This window comes from Drosophila virilis, chromosome 5 (assembly GCF_030788295.1).
Source record: "Drosophila virilis strain 15010-1051.87 chromosome 5, Dvir_AGI_RSII-ME, whole genome shotgun sequence".
Lineage (NCBI taxonomy): Eukaryota > Metazoa > Arthropoda > Insecta > Diptera > Drosophilidae > Drosophila > Drosophila virilis.
The window spans coordinates 19,190,562-19,208,843 of NC_091547.1; the positions used below are offsets into that span (position 1 = coordinate 19,190,562).

The following is an 18,282-nucleotide window of genomic DNA, read 5'->3' on the forward strand; positions in this document are numbered from 1 at the left end:
TAACAAATTTTAAATAGTAGTAGCCTTGGTGGTGCCACGTTTGCAAAGTTCATCACAATATCGTTTAACGAGCGCCTTCTGACAACCCTGTTTTTGTTTTTTCCCTCCAAAAGTACAGCTGAATTAAATATGCCACAGCACAACCCTGCACTTTGAGGTTAGGCGCAGGTGTGTGTCCCACTATGAAAATGAACACATGTCAATTTTAGCTTGATTTATTTGTTTGCTAATATATATGTACAGTAAGGAAAAATATATATATATAGGAAAATAGTGGCAAGAGATATCACGCATCAATAGGACTGTACTGTACCTGCAAATGCAAAAAATAGAAAATTACAGTTAAATTTGCGCTTCTTTTGAATGGAGAAAAGTTAAATAGATTTATTGACTTTAATTTCAGTAGGACCTATTTTTGAGGATTGTGTTGTTGCGGATTTAGTGAATCATGCCACAGTTCAGCTTTCCTTTCTCATCATGTTAGAAAATCTATGGTTGTTAATCTTGTATTTTTAAATGGTACCCACCTTTTTATTGCAATCAATGTTTTTTTTTTCTTCGTAAGATCCAAAAAGGCTGCAAATAAAAAAAAAGATACTCGTTATTTATTTTGAGTTAAACAATTTTGTAGAAATATATGCCAGAATTTCGTTTCAGTAGGACCTATTTTTGAGGATTGTGTTGTTGCGGTTTTTGTGAATCATGCCACAGTTCAGCTTTCCTTTCTCATCAGTTTAAATAATTTAGGGCTTTACGCGAATAACGATTGCTTACCTTTTTTAACTGTATATTCAAAGTAGTATCCTTACGTAGAAAACTGTAAGAGAAATAGAAGACGCTTTAGTATAAGTTTTTAAATTAGCATATATTAATTTTCTGTGAATCAATTTTCAGTAAGACCAATCCTCGCATTCAACATGAGAAGTTTCTCTTAGGTTTCAGATAGGGGCGAAAGCTTAATGCTCATCATCTAGAAACAGAAGCTTGATTTCAAACTTAATTATACAATGCTTACCGTAAAGAACGATTTCATTTCCATGGAATAATACATCGAAAGGCATATCTAGAAATAAATATGTATCTTATTAGTAACATATGTATATACGAATTAATCAGTTCAACAATAGCTAAGTTTGGTATCAGTAAGACCAATCTCGCATTCAACATGAGAAGTTTCTCTTAGGTTTCAGATAGGGGCGAAAGTTTAATGCTCATCATGTAAAACACAGGATCAAATTGGTTGCTTGGACCCAACACTTACCTTTCATTCGATATTGAAAATAGATGTCCTCGCCAAAAACAAAGTTTCACAGAAACTGAAAGCAAAATAAAATTGATAAGTCAGATACCAAGACATGAATTTTATCAATTGCTGTGCAAATCTTATTTCAGTAAGACCAATCTCGCATTCAACACGAGAAGTTTCTCTTAGTTTTCAGCTAGGGGCGAAAGTTTATTGATCATCACAGAGTGAAATATTTTAGCGATGCTTTTTAAAGGATACTAACCATTATTATTGCTGCTAAGATGATCAGCTGGCTCGGGCACAGTCTGAACTGTTCTGGCAAAACTCTAAAAAAAGGAAAAAATTTCAATTAAAAATGTATTTTTATACATTTAAAGCTATGCTTTAAGACTTGTATCAATATCAGTAAGACCAATCCCGCACTCAACATGAGAAGTTTCTCTTATGTTTCAGATAGGGGCGAAAGCTTTGAGCTCATCACAATTAAGACTTACTTTAAAAAATATAAATGTTCATATATAAACTTACCTTGCAGTTTGCCATAGAGATCTTTCTGTCTGACTCACGACCACTGAGCAATCTGTGCGAGCTGTAAGGTATAAAAGCTACGTTAGTAATATGCTATGGATGGTACAAATATTAAAACTTCACTCTATAAAGACAATTTTCAAATCTATTTCGTTATCAAATTCAGTAAGACCAATCCCGCATTCAACATGAGAAGTTTCACTTAGTTTTCAGCTAGGGGCGAAAGTTTTCGCTCATCAGAAGAGAACGTAACATTTGAAAATTGTACATTATAAAATTATAATTAGAACTAAAAACTCACCATAAAAATGTAGAGTTGAGGGTGTCGCTTTCAAAAGATCCAAAAGTTAAATACAAGCTAATGAAACAGGCTAACAAATTTACAATAAAATTATACAATTTATTGCATTGCGAATGTCACTTATAAATGCATAGAAAACTTGCATTTTTACAGCTCACATATACAAGATGCCGTCTAAAATTTTAAACTTAACAGCTAAGAAAATGCTCTCAAAATAGTGGAGGACATAGAGCCTAATGCCTAGTTTTATAGAAAATATGTTATTCCTGAGCCTCTTCTCTATCTCTATCTTTGTCCTTCTTCTTCTTTTTCTTCTTCTCTTTCTCTACAGGTACATCAGCAGCTGATTCCTCTGCAGCTGGCGCCTCTTCCTCACCCTTGTGCTTCTTCTTCTTTTTCTTCTTCTCTGTTGTGGCGGGTGTGACATCAACTGCCGTTTCATCCACACTGGATGTGCTGTGTTTGCGCTGCAATTAACAAGGTATTGTTAAAGGTAAATTGTATATTCAAAAAAATGTATTATGCCATACCTTGCTGGGTTCACTTGATCCGTTTGTGGGCGACGCAGCCTGTGGTGCAACTGCAGCCGCTGGCTTTTTGGCGTTGTAATCCACAAAGCCTGTTAGCCATTCCTTGGGCGTATTCTCGTTGGGCCTGCCAAACTTGTCCAGTTTACCGGCAGCAATAAGCGCCTTCTTGGCTGATGCTTTTGGACCCAATCCCCACTTGCGCGGATATGTGTCACGCTCCATAATCACACGCTTGATTTTGGCAACAACACCATGATCGCACGAGGACATGGTTGCCGTGGTCATCATGGCAATGGCCAAGCAAATAGCCTCGCCCTTTGTGGTGCATATGACAATCTCCTGTTCGATTTCGATGCCATCCTCATAGCGCAGCACGCCAGGCAACATGATTTTGGCACCATAGCAAACGGCATTAACCTAAATCATATTGAATTAGTTAGTATTTGTGATGTATTAAAGTAAATATATATTTTTTTAGTTGGAATTTGTGGTCTGAAAATAACTTTGTCGGATACACAAGCAAGGCGCAACTCCAACATACACACATCAGCAGCGTTACTGTTCCCAGTCATAGTCACAGACGCAGCTGGTTAAAATACATGCGTCTGCCGGCTTAATATCATGGGGTACGATTTGAAAATCTGAAGTATAGTCAACTTACCGAGCTGTCCTTCATGATGATGCGCTTGTGATTGATAAGAAGGCCCTCCAAGGGCTTGACAACGCGTCGCAGCATGGACTCGTCCTTGTGATTCTCATACAGCCACATGGCATCGAGAACGTCGTGCATGGTGACCATGCCGTCGCGTTCCGACTGTATGCCGGAGCGCACACGACGCAGTTCCAACATTTGGCCACCGACGCCGAGCACTAAACCCAGATGGACGCACATGGTACGTATATAGGAACCGGCCTCGCAGCTAACCCAAAAAACACCTAAGCACGTGAGTATCGAAAGACAAGAACGAGAAAGTGTTACCAATAAAACTGTGCATTTGCCAGGGCAAATACTATAATTTTGCTGTAATTTTTATTTGTTTTTGCTATGGTAGCTCTGCACGTCTCTGCCTTAAGCCGTGCAGCGACGCACCAGCTCCAGCTGTGTGGGTATATTATGCACTTGATGACTTACCCATATTGCGCGTCTCATCGTAGTCCAGCAATTTGCTGTCGTAGACTGTGCGCACACGAAGCTGACGTTTTACAGCCGAGATGAGGGGCGGGCGCTGGAAGAGTGCACCACGCAATTTTTCCAATCCCTGACGCACTTTGGCCACCGATTCAACGGGACCATGTAGTTTAAAAATAGCCACATACTCTTTGCCGGCACTTTGTTGCGATTTGACGAGACGTGTGGCGCGGTCAATGCAGACAATTAAGCAGCCTGTGTTGGAAAATGTGCGTACGCACGTGCATTAGTTAAGATTTGAGGTTAGGTTGAAAAACACGCACGTCAGAGATGAACAACATCGCTCGGACTGAAAACTATCGCAATGTGACCGGCGAACTTTTCAAATTTAATGCATTTATTAAAAAACAGTCGTACTTTTCCTCTTAACTGTCACAGTATTATAAATGTGGCTCATCTCTAGCGCGCACTTAACACACTCACACACATATATATATATATATATATATCAACACATGGTTTCAGCTTACCCGTAACCTTCGGATCCAATGTGCCGGAGTGGCCGGTTTTTTCAACTTTCAATATCTTTTTGATCCATGCGACCACCTCATGCGAGCTGGGATTCGAGGGCTTATCGAGATTTATGAAGCCAGTTTTAATGTACTCTTTGATGTCGCGATTCAGCGGCGAGGAGCCGTGTGCCAGCGGCGTATAGTGATTGGACCGTATGTTGAGTTTATCAAAGTTTTTAAGCAGCAGCGGCCACTGGGATGTGTCCAGCTCGGCTATTTTCGAGGATGGCTTTATTTGAAATTGATTCTGCTTCTGCAGAGTGCCAATATCTTCGCCATCGAGTGGCTCTTCCTTGATTTTCTTCTTTTTCTTACGCGAATCTGTAATTACGTATGACGTATTCCATTGGAGGTACTTTGTTTATGTTATTTTTATAACCACTTACCAACGTCAGTCATTTTAAATAATTTTATTTAACACACACTGCCCGCGATGCTCAAAGACGTTCGCACGCGGTGCCAGGTTATGGAAAATGGCCGAGTAACACACGTGTTGCAAGAGTTGAGTAATTCACATCGGAACTAGTTCATATATTATAACCGATAGTCTATCGATATTTTGTGCTAAAGTTACGTCCAAATCGAAATTGGGTGAGTACAAGTACGCTATGTAAATACATTTCAGAAATGTATTGCCATATAAGAGTGAGTAAAATATTCTTTGTTTAGATTTAGTAAGGTAATTGCACTTAAGTTGTATTAAGTTGTATTAAGTTCTTTTCAGTAACAATGTCAACATAAATTGTTGCGTTATTAGCATACTAGCCTGTGCTCAACTCTAAAATTATCGTATCGATAGTAGATATCGAGTATGCTAGTCGGATGAGCAACAGTTCTCGCTTAGAACACGTCACATCTCTAGTTTTGTTTTGGACAACAAATGGAGCAGACGGTAGGAAGTGGAATTGTTGGTGAACCTGTGCCCACAGTCCGTAAAAATGATGCCCAAATAGTGAAACCCACGCGTAACACTGCCATTAAATGCTTGAAATGCGCGAAAGTGTTTATATTCCCCGCCGACCGGGACGACTGCCTGGCGCACTTGTACCTCGAGCATCGTCTGGTCATTGCAGATGTGGAGGACATAGCGCTGCTGGAGGATTATCTGCAATACTGGGAGAAGGAGTTTCAATGTAAACATGCTTGCCTACATATATAAAGTTGATTTTAATTTATTTCTTGTTGGCCAGCTCATGAGTTCGAACAATACTGTACAACAATGTTTCTGGATCAGCTGCCTGACGGTACCTACTCTAAGAACGAGAAATATTACCTGCTCTGTGATATATTGCCGCAGGACTTTGAGCTGCGCAAGCTGCTGCAGAAGCAGCGCTTGACTGCTGCATTGGAGCGGCATCAGTTCGAGCTAACGGATCGCAGCTTCAGCAAGGAGTGCCTCTTCTGTCGCACTGTCATCAAAGGTCTGCGTGCCGACTACTTGGATCACCTGTTTGACAGGCATTTTCTGCTTGTGGGCAAGCCAGAGAAGCTGGTCTACGTGGATGAGTTGCTCGATCAGCTCGAGGAGAACTTAAACAAATTGATGTGTTTGTACTGCGAAAAGATATTTAAGGTAGGCTTATAAATAATATAATACACAATTTCTTAAACACTGTTGTGCATTCCCAGGATCGACCCACGCTTAAGGAGCATATGCGCAAGAAGGGACATAAACGCATCAATCCCAATCGTCGCGAGTACGACAAATTCTTTTTAATCAATTATAATCGCACAGTTGCAGCGCCTGCGGTGCGCAAGCAGCCGCGTCAGAAACGTAAATCCCAAGGAGCGGAGGAAAATGCCAGCGTTGATTTTGATAAGCATTTTGCGCGGCAGGACTCGGACGGAGATTGTGATTCAGACTGGTCCGATTGGGCAGGTGATGGCGAGCCCCATGCAATTAAGTGTTTGTACTGTGCCCAGGAGGAGACTCAGTTTTCCACATTGAAGCAGCACATGCTTGAGGAGCATCGTCTGGACTTTGACGCCGTCACTAGCACCTTGAATTTCTATCAGAAAATTAAGGTTGTAAATTATGTGCGACGGCAGCTGTGCCTGCTGCGCTGCATGTGCTGTGATTTGCAATTTGATGAGTTCGAGCTGCTGGCCGAGCATATGGCTCAGGAGTCGCACTGTGGCATCGGGGAGCGTGCGAGCTGGGACAAACCCGAATTCTTTTTTCCCTATATGGATAACGATGGACTTTTGTGTGTGTTGGATGACAGTGCAGGCGACGATTTGGATGCGGATGTGGTGCGCATCATTTCTGAGGATAGCCTGGCGCAGATAAACAAGGATGCAGAGCGTTTGTCATTAGAGAATTTTAAATTGTGAATCTTGTTTGCAAATAAAACCAAAATTGTAAATTTATTTTAAAAACAATCGGAAATTGGCGCTGAAAGCTTATCGATAATCAAAATATCGATATATACGTGACAAGTCTTGTTTGCCGACAGGCGTCCAGTGTTGTACAATGCAACAGCTAAAGTGCAACGCGTTTTCGGTATTTTTGTGTGTTTTTGTTTTGCTAATTGCACTGACATCATTCCGCTTTCTTTGATAAATTTGCAAATCAGAATGGAAGCCCTTGACATATTGGAGAAAAGAATAGATTCGCTGAATCGCGTGCTCGGTCCACTGCCGGAATCATATGCTGGAGACGCCGACGGCAGCAGTACGGCAAAGACCGCGAATATTGTGGACACGCTCTGCTCCGCCAACGCCTTGTTGGGCGAAGCCACCGCGGGCCGCACACAGCTGCAGCAGTGCGTGGGACGTGCAGCGGAGCTGGAAAAGTATCTGGATCCCAATTTCTTGGAGGATCATCAACAGGTGCGCACCAAGGAGGTGTATATAAATGCAGTTGCGCCCGAGCTATACGCCCAGAGCGAACAGCTGGAGCGCATCAAGCAGCTGGAGCCAGCGCTGGGTGCCGAATACTTTCGCAGCATACCCAGCGAGTGCCTGGACAAGCTCAAGCAGATCACCGATAACAATGGCGAATATGCGCAGCAAAGCGAACTGATCGAGGAGAGCCTTATATTGGCCATGAAGCGATATGGCGAGATTCAAGCGGGCCTGCTCAGCTCATTGGATGCAATGAACGAGCGCCTTGACCAGGTCGAGCAGCGCATGGAGCAACAGAAACGTGCCGACCTCACAAAGGATGTGCCCCCAAAGGACTGAGTGCTTAAAATTGCTGAAAGTATTTAACCTTAGAAATTGTTCCACTTGTCGCCTTTAAGATTTTTATTTCATACGCTAGCACAATACACGAATCTATTAACTAAAACTAGAGCTTAACTAGAACTTAAATATGCTGCTAGTTAAGTATTTTCTTTATATGAGAAAATCCCTTCAGGATCCCTTCTGGATCAGATATACATTGTTCACATTCAAATTGTCTGCAAGGGTATTGGGTCTTGTTAGTCTTATATGGTACTTAAAGTTAATACTAATTTAACCGCTCCTCAAAAGCGCAGTTCATTGCGCTGAATTTGCTCGTAGATGGACTGCGTCAGTGGCGCATAGCTGCCATTGGGCTGTGCATAGTAGAGCTCATCCTCGATGGCGGCCGGATTGAAGCCCTGCTGCTGCAGCTCCACCTTGCGCAGCTTGAACGTGCCAGTCAGGTCGATGCGACGCAGGAAGCGCAGGAATATCGGACGCGCATAGCTGGGCAATGCTGTGGCAAGTTCTGCACCCAGCTTGGACACATTTACCTCTCGCGTGGGATCATAGATGGCTGCCATGCCGGCGCGTCCCTCTGTCTGGGGTATGCACACGCCATACACAATGGTGTCCTTGTAGCTGACCAGATTGCTCAGCTGTGCCTCCACTTCGCTGGTGGAGACATTCTCGCCCTTCCAGCGGAACGTGTCACCCGTGCGATCCTTGAAGAACAAATAGCCGCGCTCATCGGCAACCAGCAAATCACCCGATATAAATGCCTTGTCGCCCTTGCAGAAGACATCGTGCACAACCTTCTTGGACGACGCTTTGGTATCCACATAGCCCAGGAATTCGCGGCACGGATTGCCCTTCACAATTTTGCCTATGAACACGCCCGGCTCGTGCGGCGCACACAGCTCGCAGAGACCCTTCTCGTTGCGTATGGGCTCACCGGTGTGAGGATCGGCGCGTATTATGGAAATGGGATACACCTGGGGCAATATGCGCGAGACAAAGCCAATGGCGCCCACAGTGCTGTCATTGTTCATGATGTTCGCATTGCCCTCCGTTGCGCCATAGAACTCACCCACCTTGGCTATGTTAAAGCGCTCCACGAACTGTGTCCAAATCTGCGGACGCAGCCCGTTGCCAAAGACCATGCGCACCTGATGCTGGCGATCATGTGGTGCCGCCGGCGTGGCCAGTATATAGCGCGCCATCTCGCCAATATACTGGCCAATCTGCAGGGGAATTGTGGGCATAAAACCAGCAAAGGGAGCTGCTCAATCTGTATGCTTACCGTGCAATTGAAGCGGGCGCAGTCCGCGAAATAGCCCGAAGCACTGAATTTCTTGCGTATGACCACCGTGGAGCCAAAGAGCAGCGCCTGGCCCATGCTCATGATGCCGCCAGCCGTGTGGTAAAGCGGCAGCGGCGTGTAGAATACGTCATTGGCCCGAAAACCCAATGTATAGTGTATGCCAGCGGCTATAAAGAAGTAGCTGCAAGGACGGACAAATATTTAGGTAAGCGAAGGCTCGGGTTTGAGTCCCAGGATGAATGTAGCATTATTTTAGCCAAAGGCCCCAGCTTGTTACTAATATTCTTAAGCACACAATGGAAGCCGGTATAATTCTCAATCGGTTCTAACTTCGAACTGGCTTACTGCAAGCTTACCGTGCGTGCGTGATGACAGCTGCCTTGGGCAATCCTGTGGTGCCCGATGTGTAGATATATAAAAGCTTATCCTGATGATCGGCACGGCTAGCGCCAGCGGCCACCTTGTCCTTGGGCGCCGACTCGAGCAGTGCGTTGAGCTGTTGTGCCAGACCCTGTGTAAGACCGTCCGTTGTTTCCGTGGAATTGGCCACATCATTGAACTGATAGAGCGCCACATGGGCGGGTAGATCCTTGGCTATGTCCATTACCGCCGATCTGTAGCTGATGCCATAGATCAGAGCCGTGCAATTGCCCACTTTGACGCTGTGCTGCAGCGAGGCGCCGCGCAGATTTGTATTGATCAGGGGCGTGATGATGCCTATCTTGGACAGGCCCAGCCAGGTGGCCACGAACTCGGCGCGATTCTCCAGCAGCAGGCCCACCACATCGCCTTTCTTGTAGCCGTGACTGTGGAACACGTTGGCCACGCGATTCGCGTGCTCGTTCAGCTGCCGGAAGGTCCACTTCTGCGACTCGCTGACTATGGCCAGCTTGTCCGGCTGACGCGCCACATTCGCCTCAAAGATGTCGCCCACGTTGAGATTCTTGCGCTCCTGTCGCTTGATAAACAGCAAAACGCGAATATAGGCAATCAATGCGCTGCAAATAAAGACATCAATATCTAACTGGAGCAGCTGCATCCACTGGGGCTTACATGGTGTCCCGTGGACCCGTGACTGCGGCTATATAAAACCAGCGCCAGCCCGGCTTCACCAGCAGCAGCACCACCAAACTGCCATAGAGTGCAGCCAATCCGTACCAGGTGCCCTCATAATACCAGACCAGCGCAGTCGCCGCACTTAGAACTGGAACCAGGAGAGCCAGCAACAGCCAGCTGCAACAGTTGCCCTTTCTCTTGGCATCAACCTTGGCATGACCCATGCTGATCTGCACATCTGTCGAATTTGTCTGTAAGAAATTGTGGAAGTGTTTTTTTAGTACCGATAAATCCAAAAGATCTCAGGCTCTATCAGAGCATGGAAGTCATAATTATTTTGACCTGCAACTTTTGTGATTTAGATTATGTAAAAAATACTAATTACACAAGAATTCCACGATTCAGAAATATTTAAATATACCTAGCTTTGATATTTTGCCTACCAAAAGTTGGAAGTGTCCCTGTTTTTAATATACATAGCTTTTTGCAATATATCCGAACAGTTCAGATTGTTTTGCAAGCAATTATACATTTTTAAATGAAAAAAAAAACTGTCACCTGTTCCTATTAAAATCTTTAATCCCTTGAACCTCACACTTAACACTAGATAAACATGTTTTCATAACTTATTTCTCGAGACTGGAAAATTTGCGCACAATTTCTTTATACCCTGAACCCATTGCAAATGAGTAAAAGGGGTATAATGTATTTCAACAAATGTATGTAACAGGCAAAAGCAAGCATCTCCGAAGCCATAAAGTGCATAGTTGATTGATCAGCAACAATAACCGAGTCGATCTAGTCATGTTCGTCTGCCTATCCTATAGGTCTGTTTCCGAGAATCGATAACTCCCGTTTTCAAGCAATCGATAAGAATCGATAACTAAGCAATCGATAAGAATCGATATCGAAATCTTGCTTTTAAGCAAATCTCTTCGGTTTTATGAGCTAGAGTCAGCAAACTTGACTTGTTTAATCTACAATCGTGTTTACAGATCAAGTATCTTTCCTTTTAATAGCTAACGTTAGTTTTTTCTCAGCGTGGCTGTGGAGTACGAGGCGTATTCGACTCTTTAATTGGGAACCCAATTTTTGTAAAAGGTTTTATTTTTTAATGCCTTGAAAAGGAGTTGGTAGAAAGTTCAGGGTATCTCCTAGTCGGGCTCGCCCAAATAGAGAACTCTTGTTTTTCATCATAATAATTTTATTTAGATATATTGTAATGTATTTTTAGATTTAATTAAGTTAAGCTTGACATTTGCAAAAATAGTTGGTTTTCATTGATAGGCGTAGTTTCTAAAAAAATGTAAAAAACATTTCATAATTTCTGGACGCATAGAACAAAAGTCGATTCGCCTGACATCAAGTTCAAAAATCCGTACTAGTTGTTTTGCATAAAGTAATTAAAGGTTGTTGTTTGTTTTTAATAAACAGAAATTGTCGCCTGAACCCAATCAAATTTGTGATCTTTAAACTGTTAAAGGTCAAGCCAAACATGTTTTCGTATTCGTCTGATTACAATATTTGCTTGCTGATTTTTTATTTCTCAGCTTGAAAGTGAAGCATAACAAAGGCTAAATTCAAATATAACAAATAGTTCATGTTGTTCGTGAATATAAAAATGCTTAAATTTTTTTTATAACAAACATTTTATCAGTTTTTGACAACATTTATTGCATTTATTACTTGGAAATGGAGATGACTCGAACAGGGTTTTACAAAGAGAACAATAAAATAGTTTATAATTTTTGACACACTTTTTAACAATTTGTGTCTTTTTTTTTTTAAAGCAAATGCGGTTTGTTTTTCGTCCGTTGCTGCTAATTGCCAGTTGTTCAATTTGCACATAAAATCTTTTGCTCAATTTGCCGCATTATTATTATTTAATCAGTTAGCGCTTTATAGGCACAAATTGTTTATATTAGCAAATTTGTGCGGCACATTGGACACTAATTATCAAATCGGTGACCGATGCGGTTGGAGATCTCTTTGAAATGCATCATCGCTCTGCGCTGGGCATCGGCTGCCAGCTTATTGGACAGTCGTATGAGCAGGCAAATGGTCAGGGCCGCGGTCAGCCCCACCAAATAGAACAGTACCTGGATATGGAGGGGCATATCCATAAGCTGATTGCAAGCAAATGCTGAGCTACGATTTACCTTGTGCCAGATAGTGAGACGTACGGGGTTAGGCGTGTCGCATCCATCCTCAACTAATGGCACATTGTCGGTGCTTTTCATCATGGTCTCCAAATATTTGGCTGGCCTTATGACTGTGTCAGATTCTTCACACAAATATCACAAGTTTTACAAGCTGTGTTTCCAAATTCAACTGTTTGATGCTTAAATCTAGGCCAATGAGAATTTTCGAGTGTTACTTCTATAAACGAACCAAGGACCAATGCTTTTAAATTGTATGAATTAACAGAACTAAAATAGAAGGACATTTTTCATAAATCATTCATCCGCAACAGGAACATTTTTGAGCTATTCTAATGTCTTTCATTTTGGAACCAGCCGAACTGTAGATAGCAAAAAACGGTCTACGGAGCTTGGATTTCATTAATTTCTAATAATTCTAGCAGATCTATAATATAATTATATTATTTAGAAATATGCAGTATGATATTAGTTAAAGCTTGAGTGCCGACTTTTTGTTCTTTATTTGCACATCTTCTTGTTTTCGTATTCATTATGTGCCCGCCACAAATTAAGCGTAAAGTCAACAGCATTTTATTTCCTTATAAATGATATAGCTAAGTGTTTAATCTGCTTTTACCATTGCGATCTTCAACACGCTCAACAAACAACAGCCATCGATATTCGGATAGCTCGGATCTATCAGTAAATGTTTGGCAAGCAAACTGAATGCAAATGGCTACTCCAAAGATCTCAAGATAGCTCTTAAATTTCCTTAAACTGGACAACACTCGAAGTACTTTCAACGGCACCCAACGTTAGATGTGCGTTATAAAAAATAGCCATATTCTGTCAACAGGTTTAGTGTTGACCTACGCCATGGACTTGACTTTCAAACCGAGTCAACCATTAAATATACGACATTAAAAATTATGATGCGACTGAATCGCTTTGCTGAACTACATGAAACTTGTTTCTCACTCAAATCTCCGGCTGTGTACTATGATCGATGTATATCGTAGTGTAAGGCGACTGCGTGTATAATTCTGCAGCATAAAAAGTCAGCGCAAACAAAACAGAAATCAAAGCAATTAAAAGTGCGAGAATTGAGAGGTTTAGACACAGAGATACCCTGTAAATAGATCTTGAAATGACCCTGAGTATTCTATTCTTAGAGCTTGATGATAGGGCAGAAAACCTAGATAGAACTGGATTAATATTTTTAAATATGTCAAATGCAAGTTTCTGATGTGAAATAAATATAAGATACAGTATGTTGAGGAAGTCTCCTATCACCTGTTACATACGGCAGCTATAGTTGATGTAACTCGTTTACCCAATTATCTGGTAACAGGGTGCAAGAAAAGCATCCGAAACAAAACTGGTTTTGTATATTCAATTTTGTTGTGTCTTTTGTGACAGCGAACTCAGGTTGGTTGGTTTCAGATCAAGCACAAAAACCCAAAAATGTTAATAATAAGTATACGTCCATCTATAGTTTACCTGCGTGGAGTTCAAGGTTGTCGCACCGTGGCCAGGGCCAACAGCATCATTCATTTTGAGATTCGATGTCAGCCAGTCGATGTAACAGTCGGTTAACAGGGAAGCGAACAGTGTTGATAAGCGCCAGCTAGCTGCGGGTAATTAAGTTGCCAGTTGTTACTTTTTTGTAGTTTGTTGTTTTTGTTATTCGTTCGTTTATTTGTTACTTTCAAAATGAAATTGTGAGTAATTAGGCGTAAGTGAGATGGCAATTGCAATTGTGGCAAACTGACACAAAGAAAAATTGCCTTTTTTTTTGTTTATTGGTTTTGGTTTTGGCGTTGACTGGCACTGGAAATGGAACTGGAGGCTGCGATTGGTGCCTTTTCTATTTTTGTTTGGCTCAAGGTGAGTTTTATTTTTTGGGGTTTTGGGTTCGGCGTTCGTTAGCTGCGGTTGCCTATTGTCGCGAGGTTCAAGCGTGTTGGTAATTGTTGCTATTTTGCATAAGCGGATGCAATTTCAGCGACTCATTAAATGGCTTTTGCCGGCAACACGTATACGATCTTATGGCATCGTAACTTGAATTATATTATGCGTATTAAAATTATCTTAATGGATTATTTTGTTGTTGTTTGCTTGAGCAGCTAAGCAAAAGTGGTGCTCGAGATGCACTTAGGGAATCTATATGATATGTCTCTGAAAGGCAATCAACTGCAAGCCTCAGGCACATCTTTAACTTTAAGCACTTTCCAACACATTTTTCATTATTTAAATTGCCCTTTGGATAATGTAGACGAATCTTGAAAAGTTAGTTCTATTATTTAGTGCTTGTATTCGGAGTAGAAAGCAAGCCTAGTAAAAGAATAATTATAGTTAAGTGTTTGTTGTTTAGCGTTAGACAACACTGAACCCTTTATACATAAGTGTGCATACATTCAAATTTCATTTAGTTAATAGGATTTTAGCATTTTGTTGCTAATGACTAAAATGTTCTAGAAAATCTCTCATTTCTTGTATTTCTTGTTTGTAGTTTTGAAAATTTATCAATCACTTAAAATGTAATAAATAAATTACAACAATTATTAGAAAAGCAATGCTAAGAACATTAAACAGTGTTGAGTAATTGTGTTGCTGTTAAGTAATTATTAAATTTGATTTTATTGAAGTTTATTTATTTTAGTTTTATCTATTTCATGAATCATTTAGAAAAACTATTTTCAATAAAAAATTTTTTTTTCTTTTTCTGTGCTGGGTGTTCATGGCCAAATTTCCTGCTTGTTTTTATGTATTTGCGGATTTAGGGATTTTTTTTTAATAAAAAAAAATATATAAAAATATCTCCAAAGTGCTGCGCATAATCATCAACTGCTCGTTATTGACTTAAAAGTTTGTAAAAAGTTTTGACTCTTTGTGATATTTGCACAAGCAAACATTCAGTTGTGGTTGTTATTGTTTCCTTGTTGCAGCTGCCACCATAATTATGAGACCCAAATCCCAGTGGCAGCAACATAAACAACAGCCACAACCGCCGCATTCATCACAGCAAGCCTCTTCAATGATGCTGATAATGATGATGAGGCATCTTCACTTTCACTGAGTTTTTTCTTTCTTATATTTGTTTTTATATTTTTCTTTCTCTTGTTTCACTCTTGACGTTTTTTGCACTTTATCTGTGGCACAGTCCAATAATTTCGCCAAGTTTCAGAAATGATATTAGAATCTGAACAGAAATAATGTATTAGGCAGCTTTGTGGCACGCACTTAGAACTTTTGTTGCACGATCAGTTTCCGTTAGGTTTCAGTTGTTGCCGCCAATTTAATGTTGCATCTTTTGTGCTCGATTTGCCGGTCGCGTCTTTAGGCCAGCAGCTCAGCTCGTCAACTGCGCCCAAAAGCCGCGGCCAAAGCTAAAGCCGTTGGCTTGAAAAAGGCAGCGCTTGCTGCCGTCGTCAACGTCGACGTCAGCTTCGGCAACAGGTTGACGTTAACTCGGCCACACAGCTGCACCTGTGTGTGTGTGTGTGCGTTTGCATTGTTATTATAAGTATCTCAGATACAATTTGATTGCTGGCTTTGATTGACGTTTCTGCTCTTTGCCTGCATATTTTTATATTGTTGCACGCACGTGCAAATTGCTCACTGCAAAAATACCCTGTAGAATCTAGCTTTTATTATTTAAATCATCATTTTATGGAAAGAAACCTAAAATTGAAAAACCCGTTTTAGCTAGAATTATGCGGATTTGGATTCGATTTTTTTGAATTCCAAATTTATTCATCAATATATTGTGTTGAACTTTTTAATCTAATTAATTATTTTTATTTTAGAAAACTTTTCTTTTTCCTTTCCTTTTTATGACTATTGATTTATTTGAAACAATGTTTCCAGGTGAATTAAAACACAAGCAAATGTATCTCTAAGGGATTCCTTGGAAGGGTTTCTCTTTGATACTAACCAGATTCTTTATCTCTAAAAGCTGATCTTTCTTTTTAACAAATGTTCCTGAAATATGACAGAGTATTCTAGGATCGTGTATATACATTTTTTGCATTCTAGCAGATCGTTTATATTTTATATGTTTGCCTCTCACAGGGCAATTGCAGTTAACATTTCAGCAAGGGGCGTTAAAACGCACATCGACAATGTCGCTATTAAATAAAAAGAACGAAAGACAGAGAGAGAGAGAGAGAGAGAGAGTGAGAGAGAGGGGGAAGGGAACGAGAGAGGTGGAGAGAGACGAAAGGAGAGTGCCAAAGAAATTTCTATTAGAAATTCTGCACGCAGCATATTAAGGGCAGAGCGAGGGCGGAGCAGGGGCAAGACGCTTGCATTTAATTCGAAACACGTGTTTAACTCGGCACTCTTTAGCATTTATTTGTTGTCTTTTCGATATTCGCTCTCTGCCTCTCTCTCTTTCTCTTATACAAGCAATTCATGCGTTGCGAAGTCACAGCTCCCCACAGCTCCCCACAGGGGTTGGTGGAGGGGGCTCTGCCACCCCTCTGGTCATGCGTTTGTGTGCAGACAAGTGCAACAGCGTGCAGCAAAGCTTTGAATTTACATACACTCAAGATTACATATTTATATACATATGTACATATGTAGGTATGTATACTGAATTGCATGACTTAGCTAAATTGTCTCAAGATTAGAGCACAAATGAACTGTAAGCACTTATGTAGATTTTTGGAACGGGGTTAAATGTTATTGCATAACACTTTTCAAAGTTTTCGGAGGAACGGTAAAAAGTCTTATACATATCCACACATATACATATTAACATATATATGAATATGTATACATATGTTACATACAAAAATCATTTCCTCCTTGGTGAAAATGGAGGTCAAATATTTGGTGTGCGAAGTTTCGTGATCAAATTTATTTGCAAGGATCTAAACGAAAAATCATTTAAGACCGATTTCACACTTATCTCAAAATCCAAGTATTCTCTGGTGAAAACACGATTCAAAGATCTTTTATCCATTCAACAGTTAAATTTTATTGAATTTTAGTGGAAAGCAAAATAAGTAAATTAGTCTATATATTATTAGTTACACATATTTTTCTTATTATTTCATTATTTTGGTATTTTCAAACACAGCTCTTGCTGTTCGAGTAAATTTTGAGTTAGATTCTTCCTTTAGTTTGTTAACGAATTGACTTTATCAACTATTGTTAAATAGTTAATTAATTAATAAAAGAAGCATAAATAATTTGACAGCTTTCAAATACTGTACGTATATTTAACGCTGTGTCTTCAAATCATCTCACACATTTGTAAAACAGAATTACAAATATGCTTATTCTAAGCAGAAAATAGATTTGCATTAATCAATTTATTTAACGTCACAGTGATTTTTCCCGTGACTCATTTGCCGGGTTTGCTTATGTGTTTTTTTTAAAGGCCATATTTTCTAATTCGAGCAACAACAAACCACTTTGTCGAACAGTGTTGTAAAGCCAATTAGTAGGAAAAACTCTTATATAAAAGTGCTTGCAATTATTTTTGCAAGTGTAAGTAATTAAATACAATAATTAAATGAAATTGTAAACTAAGCGAGATTTAATAGAAATAGATTACATATAAAAAAATGGCCTTATTCAATCTAAAAAGTAAAATCTAAAAAATAATGTTTATTTTGGTTTGTTTAATTGTTCTATTTAATTTATATATAATTTGTTTCGTTTCAAGGAAAAAATGCAACAGAATGTTCTTTGAATCGAAAAGTTGCATTTGAAAACAATTATCTTATTTACAATCGCGCTAAACTACATATTTTTGAACTCCACAATCGACTTTAACGTTTTTTTTTTAATAGCATTTAAATACATTCGAAATTTGTAGTTTTATTTAGTTTTGTGTTTTACCCATCGCATATCCCTCTGGAAATATACCTGCTTAACATTGGCATCATCTTTCAGCAACAACTTTCAATGGCAACTCATGCATGGGCACTAAGAATTTTTATAGCTATGCCAATCAACAGTACCCCGACCCTATAGATACTATAGCCATATTCATATATGTATATATAAGTGTATATATAACAAGGCTGCACAGAAATGCCCGACTTTCAACGGACTTTTTCACACATTGCCGGGACATAAATGTGTCTGTCCGTGCAAAAAAATAAGTGCAGTCGGGTAGATATACATAAATATATTTGTGAATATATATATAGCATATGAGTTTCTATATAGGGCTGTATATATATATATATATATATAAATACGTACCCTTCGGCGTTGGCCTACGCCCCTGCCTCGCCCCCTTTGTGCCTTGCCTTGTGTGAAACACTTGA

General features: G+C 40.2%; 5 protein-coding genes and 6 non-coding genes across 12 annotated transcripts; 2 read left to right on the top strand and 9 right to left on the bottom strand.

Moving 5' to 3' along the window:
• Positions 1-881: 881 nt before the first annotated feature.
• On the bottom strand, positions 882-979 carry LOC6624780 (small nucleolar RNA Me28S-Gm1083). Its single transcript, XR_048981.2, has one exon. It is a non-coding gene; the product is annotated as a small nucleolar RNA Me28S-Gm1083 (small nucleolar RNA).
• A 151-nt stretch (positions 980-1,130) lies between these two features.
• LOC6624779 (small nucleolar RNA Me28S-Gm1083) lies at positions 1,131-1,224 on the bottom strand. The gene has a single exon (XR_048980.2). It is a non-coding gene; the product is annotated as a small nucleolar RNA Me28S-Gm1083 (small nucleolar RNA).
• Positions 1,225-1,379: 155 nt separating this feature from the next.
• Positions 1,380-1,473, bottom strand: LOC6624778 (small nucleolar RNA Me28S-Gm1083). The gene has a single exon (XR_048979.2). It is a non-coding gene; the product is annotated as a small nucleolar RNA Me28S-Gm1083 (small nucleolar RNA).
• Positions 1,474-1,639: 166 nt separating this feature from the next.
• Positions 1,640-1,732, bottom strand: LOC6624777 (small nucleolar RNA Me28S-Gm1083). Its single transcript, XR_048978.2, has one exon. It is a non-coding gene; the product is annotated as a small nucleolar RNA Me28S-Gm1083 (small nucleolar RNA).
• Positions 1,733-1,924: 192 nt separating this feature from the next.
• Positions 1,925-2,020, bottom strand: LOC6624776 (small nucleolar RNA Me28S-Gm1083). Its single transcript, XR_048977.2, has one exon. It is a non-coding gene; the product is annotated as a small nucleolar RNA Me28S-Gm1083 (small nucleolar RNA).
• Positions 2,021-2,153: 133 nt separating this feature from the next.
• On the bottom strand, positions 2,154-4,835 carry Nop60B (dyskerin pseudouridine synthase 1 Nop60B). The gene is made up of 6 exons (XM_002049399.4): positions 4,693-4,835; positions 4,265-4,627; positions 3,738-3,989; positions 3,267-3,541; positions 2,606-3,022; positions 2,154-2,542 (listed from the first exon to the last, which is right to left on the bottom strand). The coding sequence occupies exons 1-6, from the start codon at positions 4,703-4,705 to the stop codon at positions 2,336-2,338; spliced, it is 1,527 nt and encodes a 508-aa protein (XP_002049435.1). The 5' UTR covers positions 4,706-4,835; the 3' UTR covers positions 2,154-2,335.
• Positions 3,092-3,233, bottom strand: LOC6624775 (small nucleolar RNA snoR639/H1). The gene has a single exon (XR_048976.1). It is a non-coding gene; the product is annotated as a small nucleolar RNA snoR639/H1 (small nucleolar RNA).
• A 239-nt stretch (positions 4,836-5,074) lies between the features above and the next one.
• Positions 5,075-6,676, top strand: LOC6627140 (zinc finger protein 277). The gene is made up of 3 exons (XM_002049398.4): positions 5,075-5,439; positions 5,497-5,879; positions 5,936-6,676. The coding sequence occupies exons 1-3, from the start codon at positions 5,187-5,189 to the stop codon at positions 6,638-6,640; spliced, it is 1,341 nt and encodes a 446-aa protein (XP_002049434.1). The 5' UTR covers positions 5,075-5,186; the 3' UTR covers positions 6,641-6,676.
• A 207-nt stretch (positions 6,677-6,883) lies between these two features.
• DCTN3-p24 (Dynactin 3, p24 subunit) lies at positions 6,884-7,603 on the top strand. Its single transcript, XM_002049397.4, has one exon. The coding sequence runs from the start codon at positions 6,884-6,886 to the stop codon at positions 7,490-7,492; it is 609 nt and encodes a 202-aa protein (XP_002049433.1). The 3' UTR covers positions 7,493-7,603.
• Fatp2 (Fatty acid transport protein 2) lies at positions 7,538-15,378 on the bottom strand. Of its 2 annotated transcripts, XM_015174278.3 has the most exons (6): positions 15,239-15,378; positions 13,496-13,626; positions 9,852-10,105; positions 9,155-9,796; positions 8,778-8,979; positions 7,538-8,718 (listed from the first exon to the last, which is right to left on the bottom strand). In XM_015174278.3, the coding sequence occupies exons 2-6, from the start codon at positions 13,547-13,549 to the stop codon at positions 7,777-7,779; spliced, it is 2,094 nt and encodes a 697-aa protein (XP_015029764.1). In that variant the 5' UTR covers positions 13,550-13,626; positions 15,239-15,378; the 3' UTR covers positions 7,538-7,776. The 2 variants fall into 2 exon arrangements, with proteins under 2 accessions (XP_015029764.1, XP_032292968.1); XM_032437077.2 differs by lacking the exon at positions 13,496-13,626 and having other exon boundaries at positions 15,239-15,367.
• On the bottom strand, positions 11,554-12,203 carry LOC6627137 (uncharacterized). Its single transcript, XM_002049395.4, has 2 exons — positions 12,014-12,203; positions 11,554-11,953 (listed from the first exon to the last, which is right to left on the bottom strand). The coding sequence occupies exons 1-2, from the start codon at positions 12,095-12,097 to the stop codon at positions 11,804-11,806; spliced, it is 234 nt and encodes a 77-aa protein (XP_002049431.1). The 5' UTR covers positions 12,098-12,203; the 3' UTR covers positions 11,554-11,803.
• Positions 15,379-18,282: the final 2,904 nt, after the last annotated feature.

Coding starts and splice junctions, on each gene's coding strand:
- LOC6627140 (XM_002049398.4), top strand. CDS start 5,187: ATGGAGCAGACGGTAGGAAGTGGAATTGTTGGTGAACCTGTGCCCACA. Junction 5,440..5,496: donor CTGGGAGAAGGAGTTTCAAT/GTAAACATGCTT, acceptor CTTGTTGGCCAG/CTCATGAGTTCGAACAATAC. Junction 5,880..5,935: donor ACTGCGAAAAGATATTTAAG/GTAGGCTTATAA, acceptor GTGCATTCCCAG/GATCGACCCACGCTTAAGGA.
- Nop60B (XM_002049399.4), bottom strand. Junction 3,990..4,264: donor ATTGGATCCGAAGGTTACGG/GTAAGCTGAAAC, acceptor TTTCCAACACAG/GCTGCTTAATTGTCTGCATT. Junction 2,543..2,605: donor GATCAAGTGAACCCAGCAAG/GTATGGCATAAT, acceptor TGTTAATTGCAG/CGCAAACACAGCACATCCAG.
- Fatp2 (XM_015174278.3), bottom strand. CDS start 13,549: ATGAATGATGCTGTTGGCCCTGGCCACGGTGCGACAACCTTGAACTCC. Junction 8,980..9,154: donor GCTGTCATCACGCACGCACG/GTAAGCTTGCAG, acceptor CCGTCCTTGCAG/CTACTTCTTTATAGCCGCTG. Junction 8,719..8,777: donor GCGCCCGCTTCAATTGCACG/GTAAGCATACAG, acceptor ATTCCCCTGCAG/ATTGGCCAGTATATTGGCGA.
- DCTN3-p24 (XM_002049397.4), top strand. CDS start 6,884: ATGGAAGCCCTTGACATATTGGAGAAAAGAATAGATTCGCTGAATCGC.
- LOC6627137 (XM_002049395.4), bottom strand. CDS start 12,097: ATGATGAAAAGCACCGACAATGTGCCATTAGTTGAGGATGGATGCGAC. Junction 11,954..12,013: donor GTCTCACTATCTGGCACAAG/GTAAATCGTAGC, acceptor CTCCATATCCAG/GTACTGTTCTATTTGGTGGG.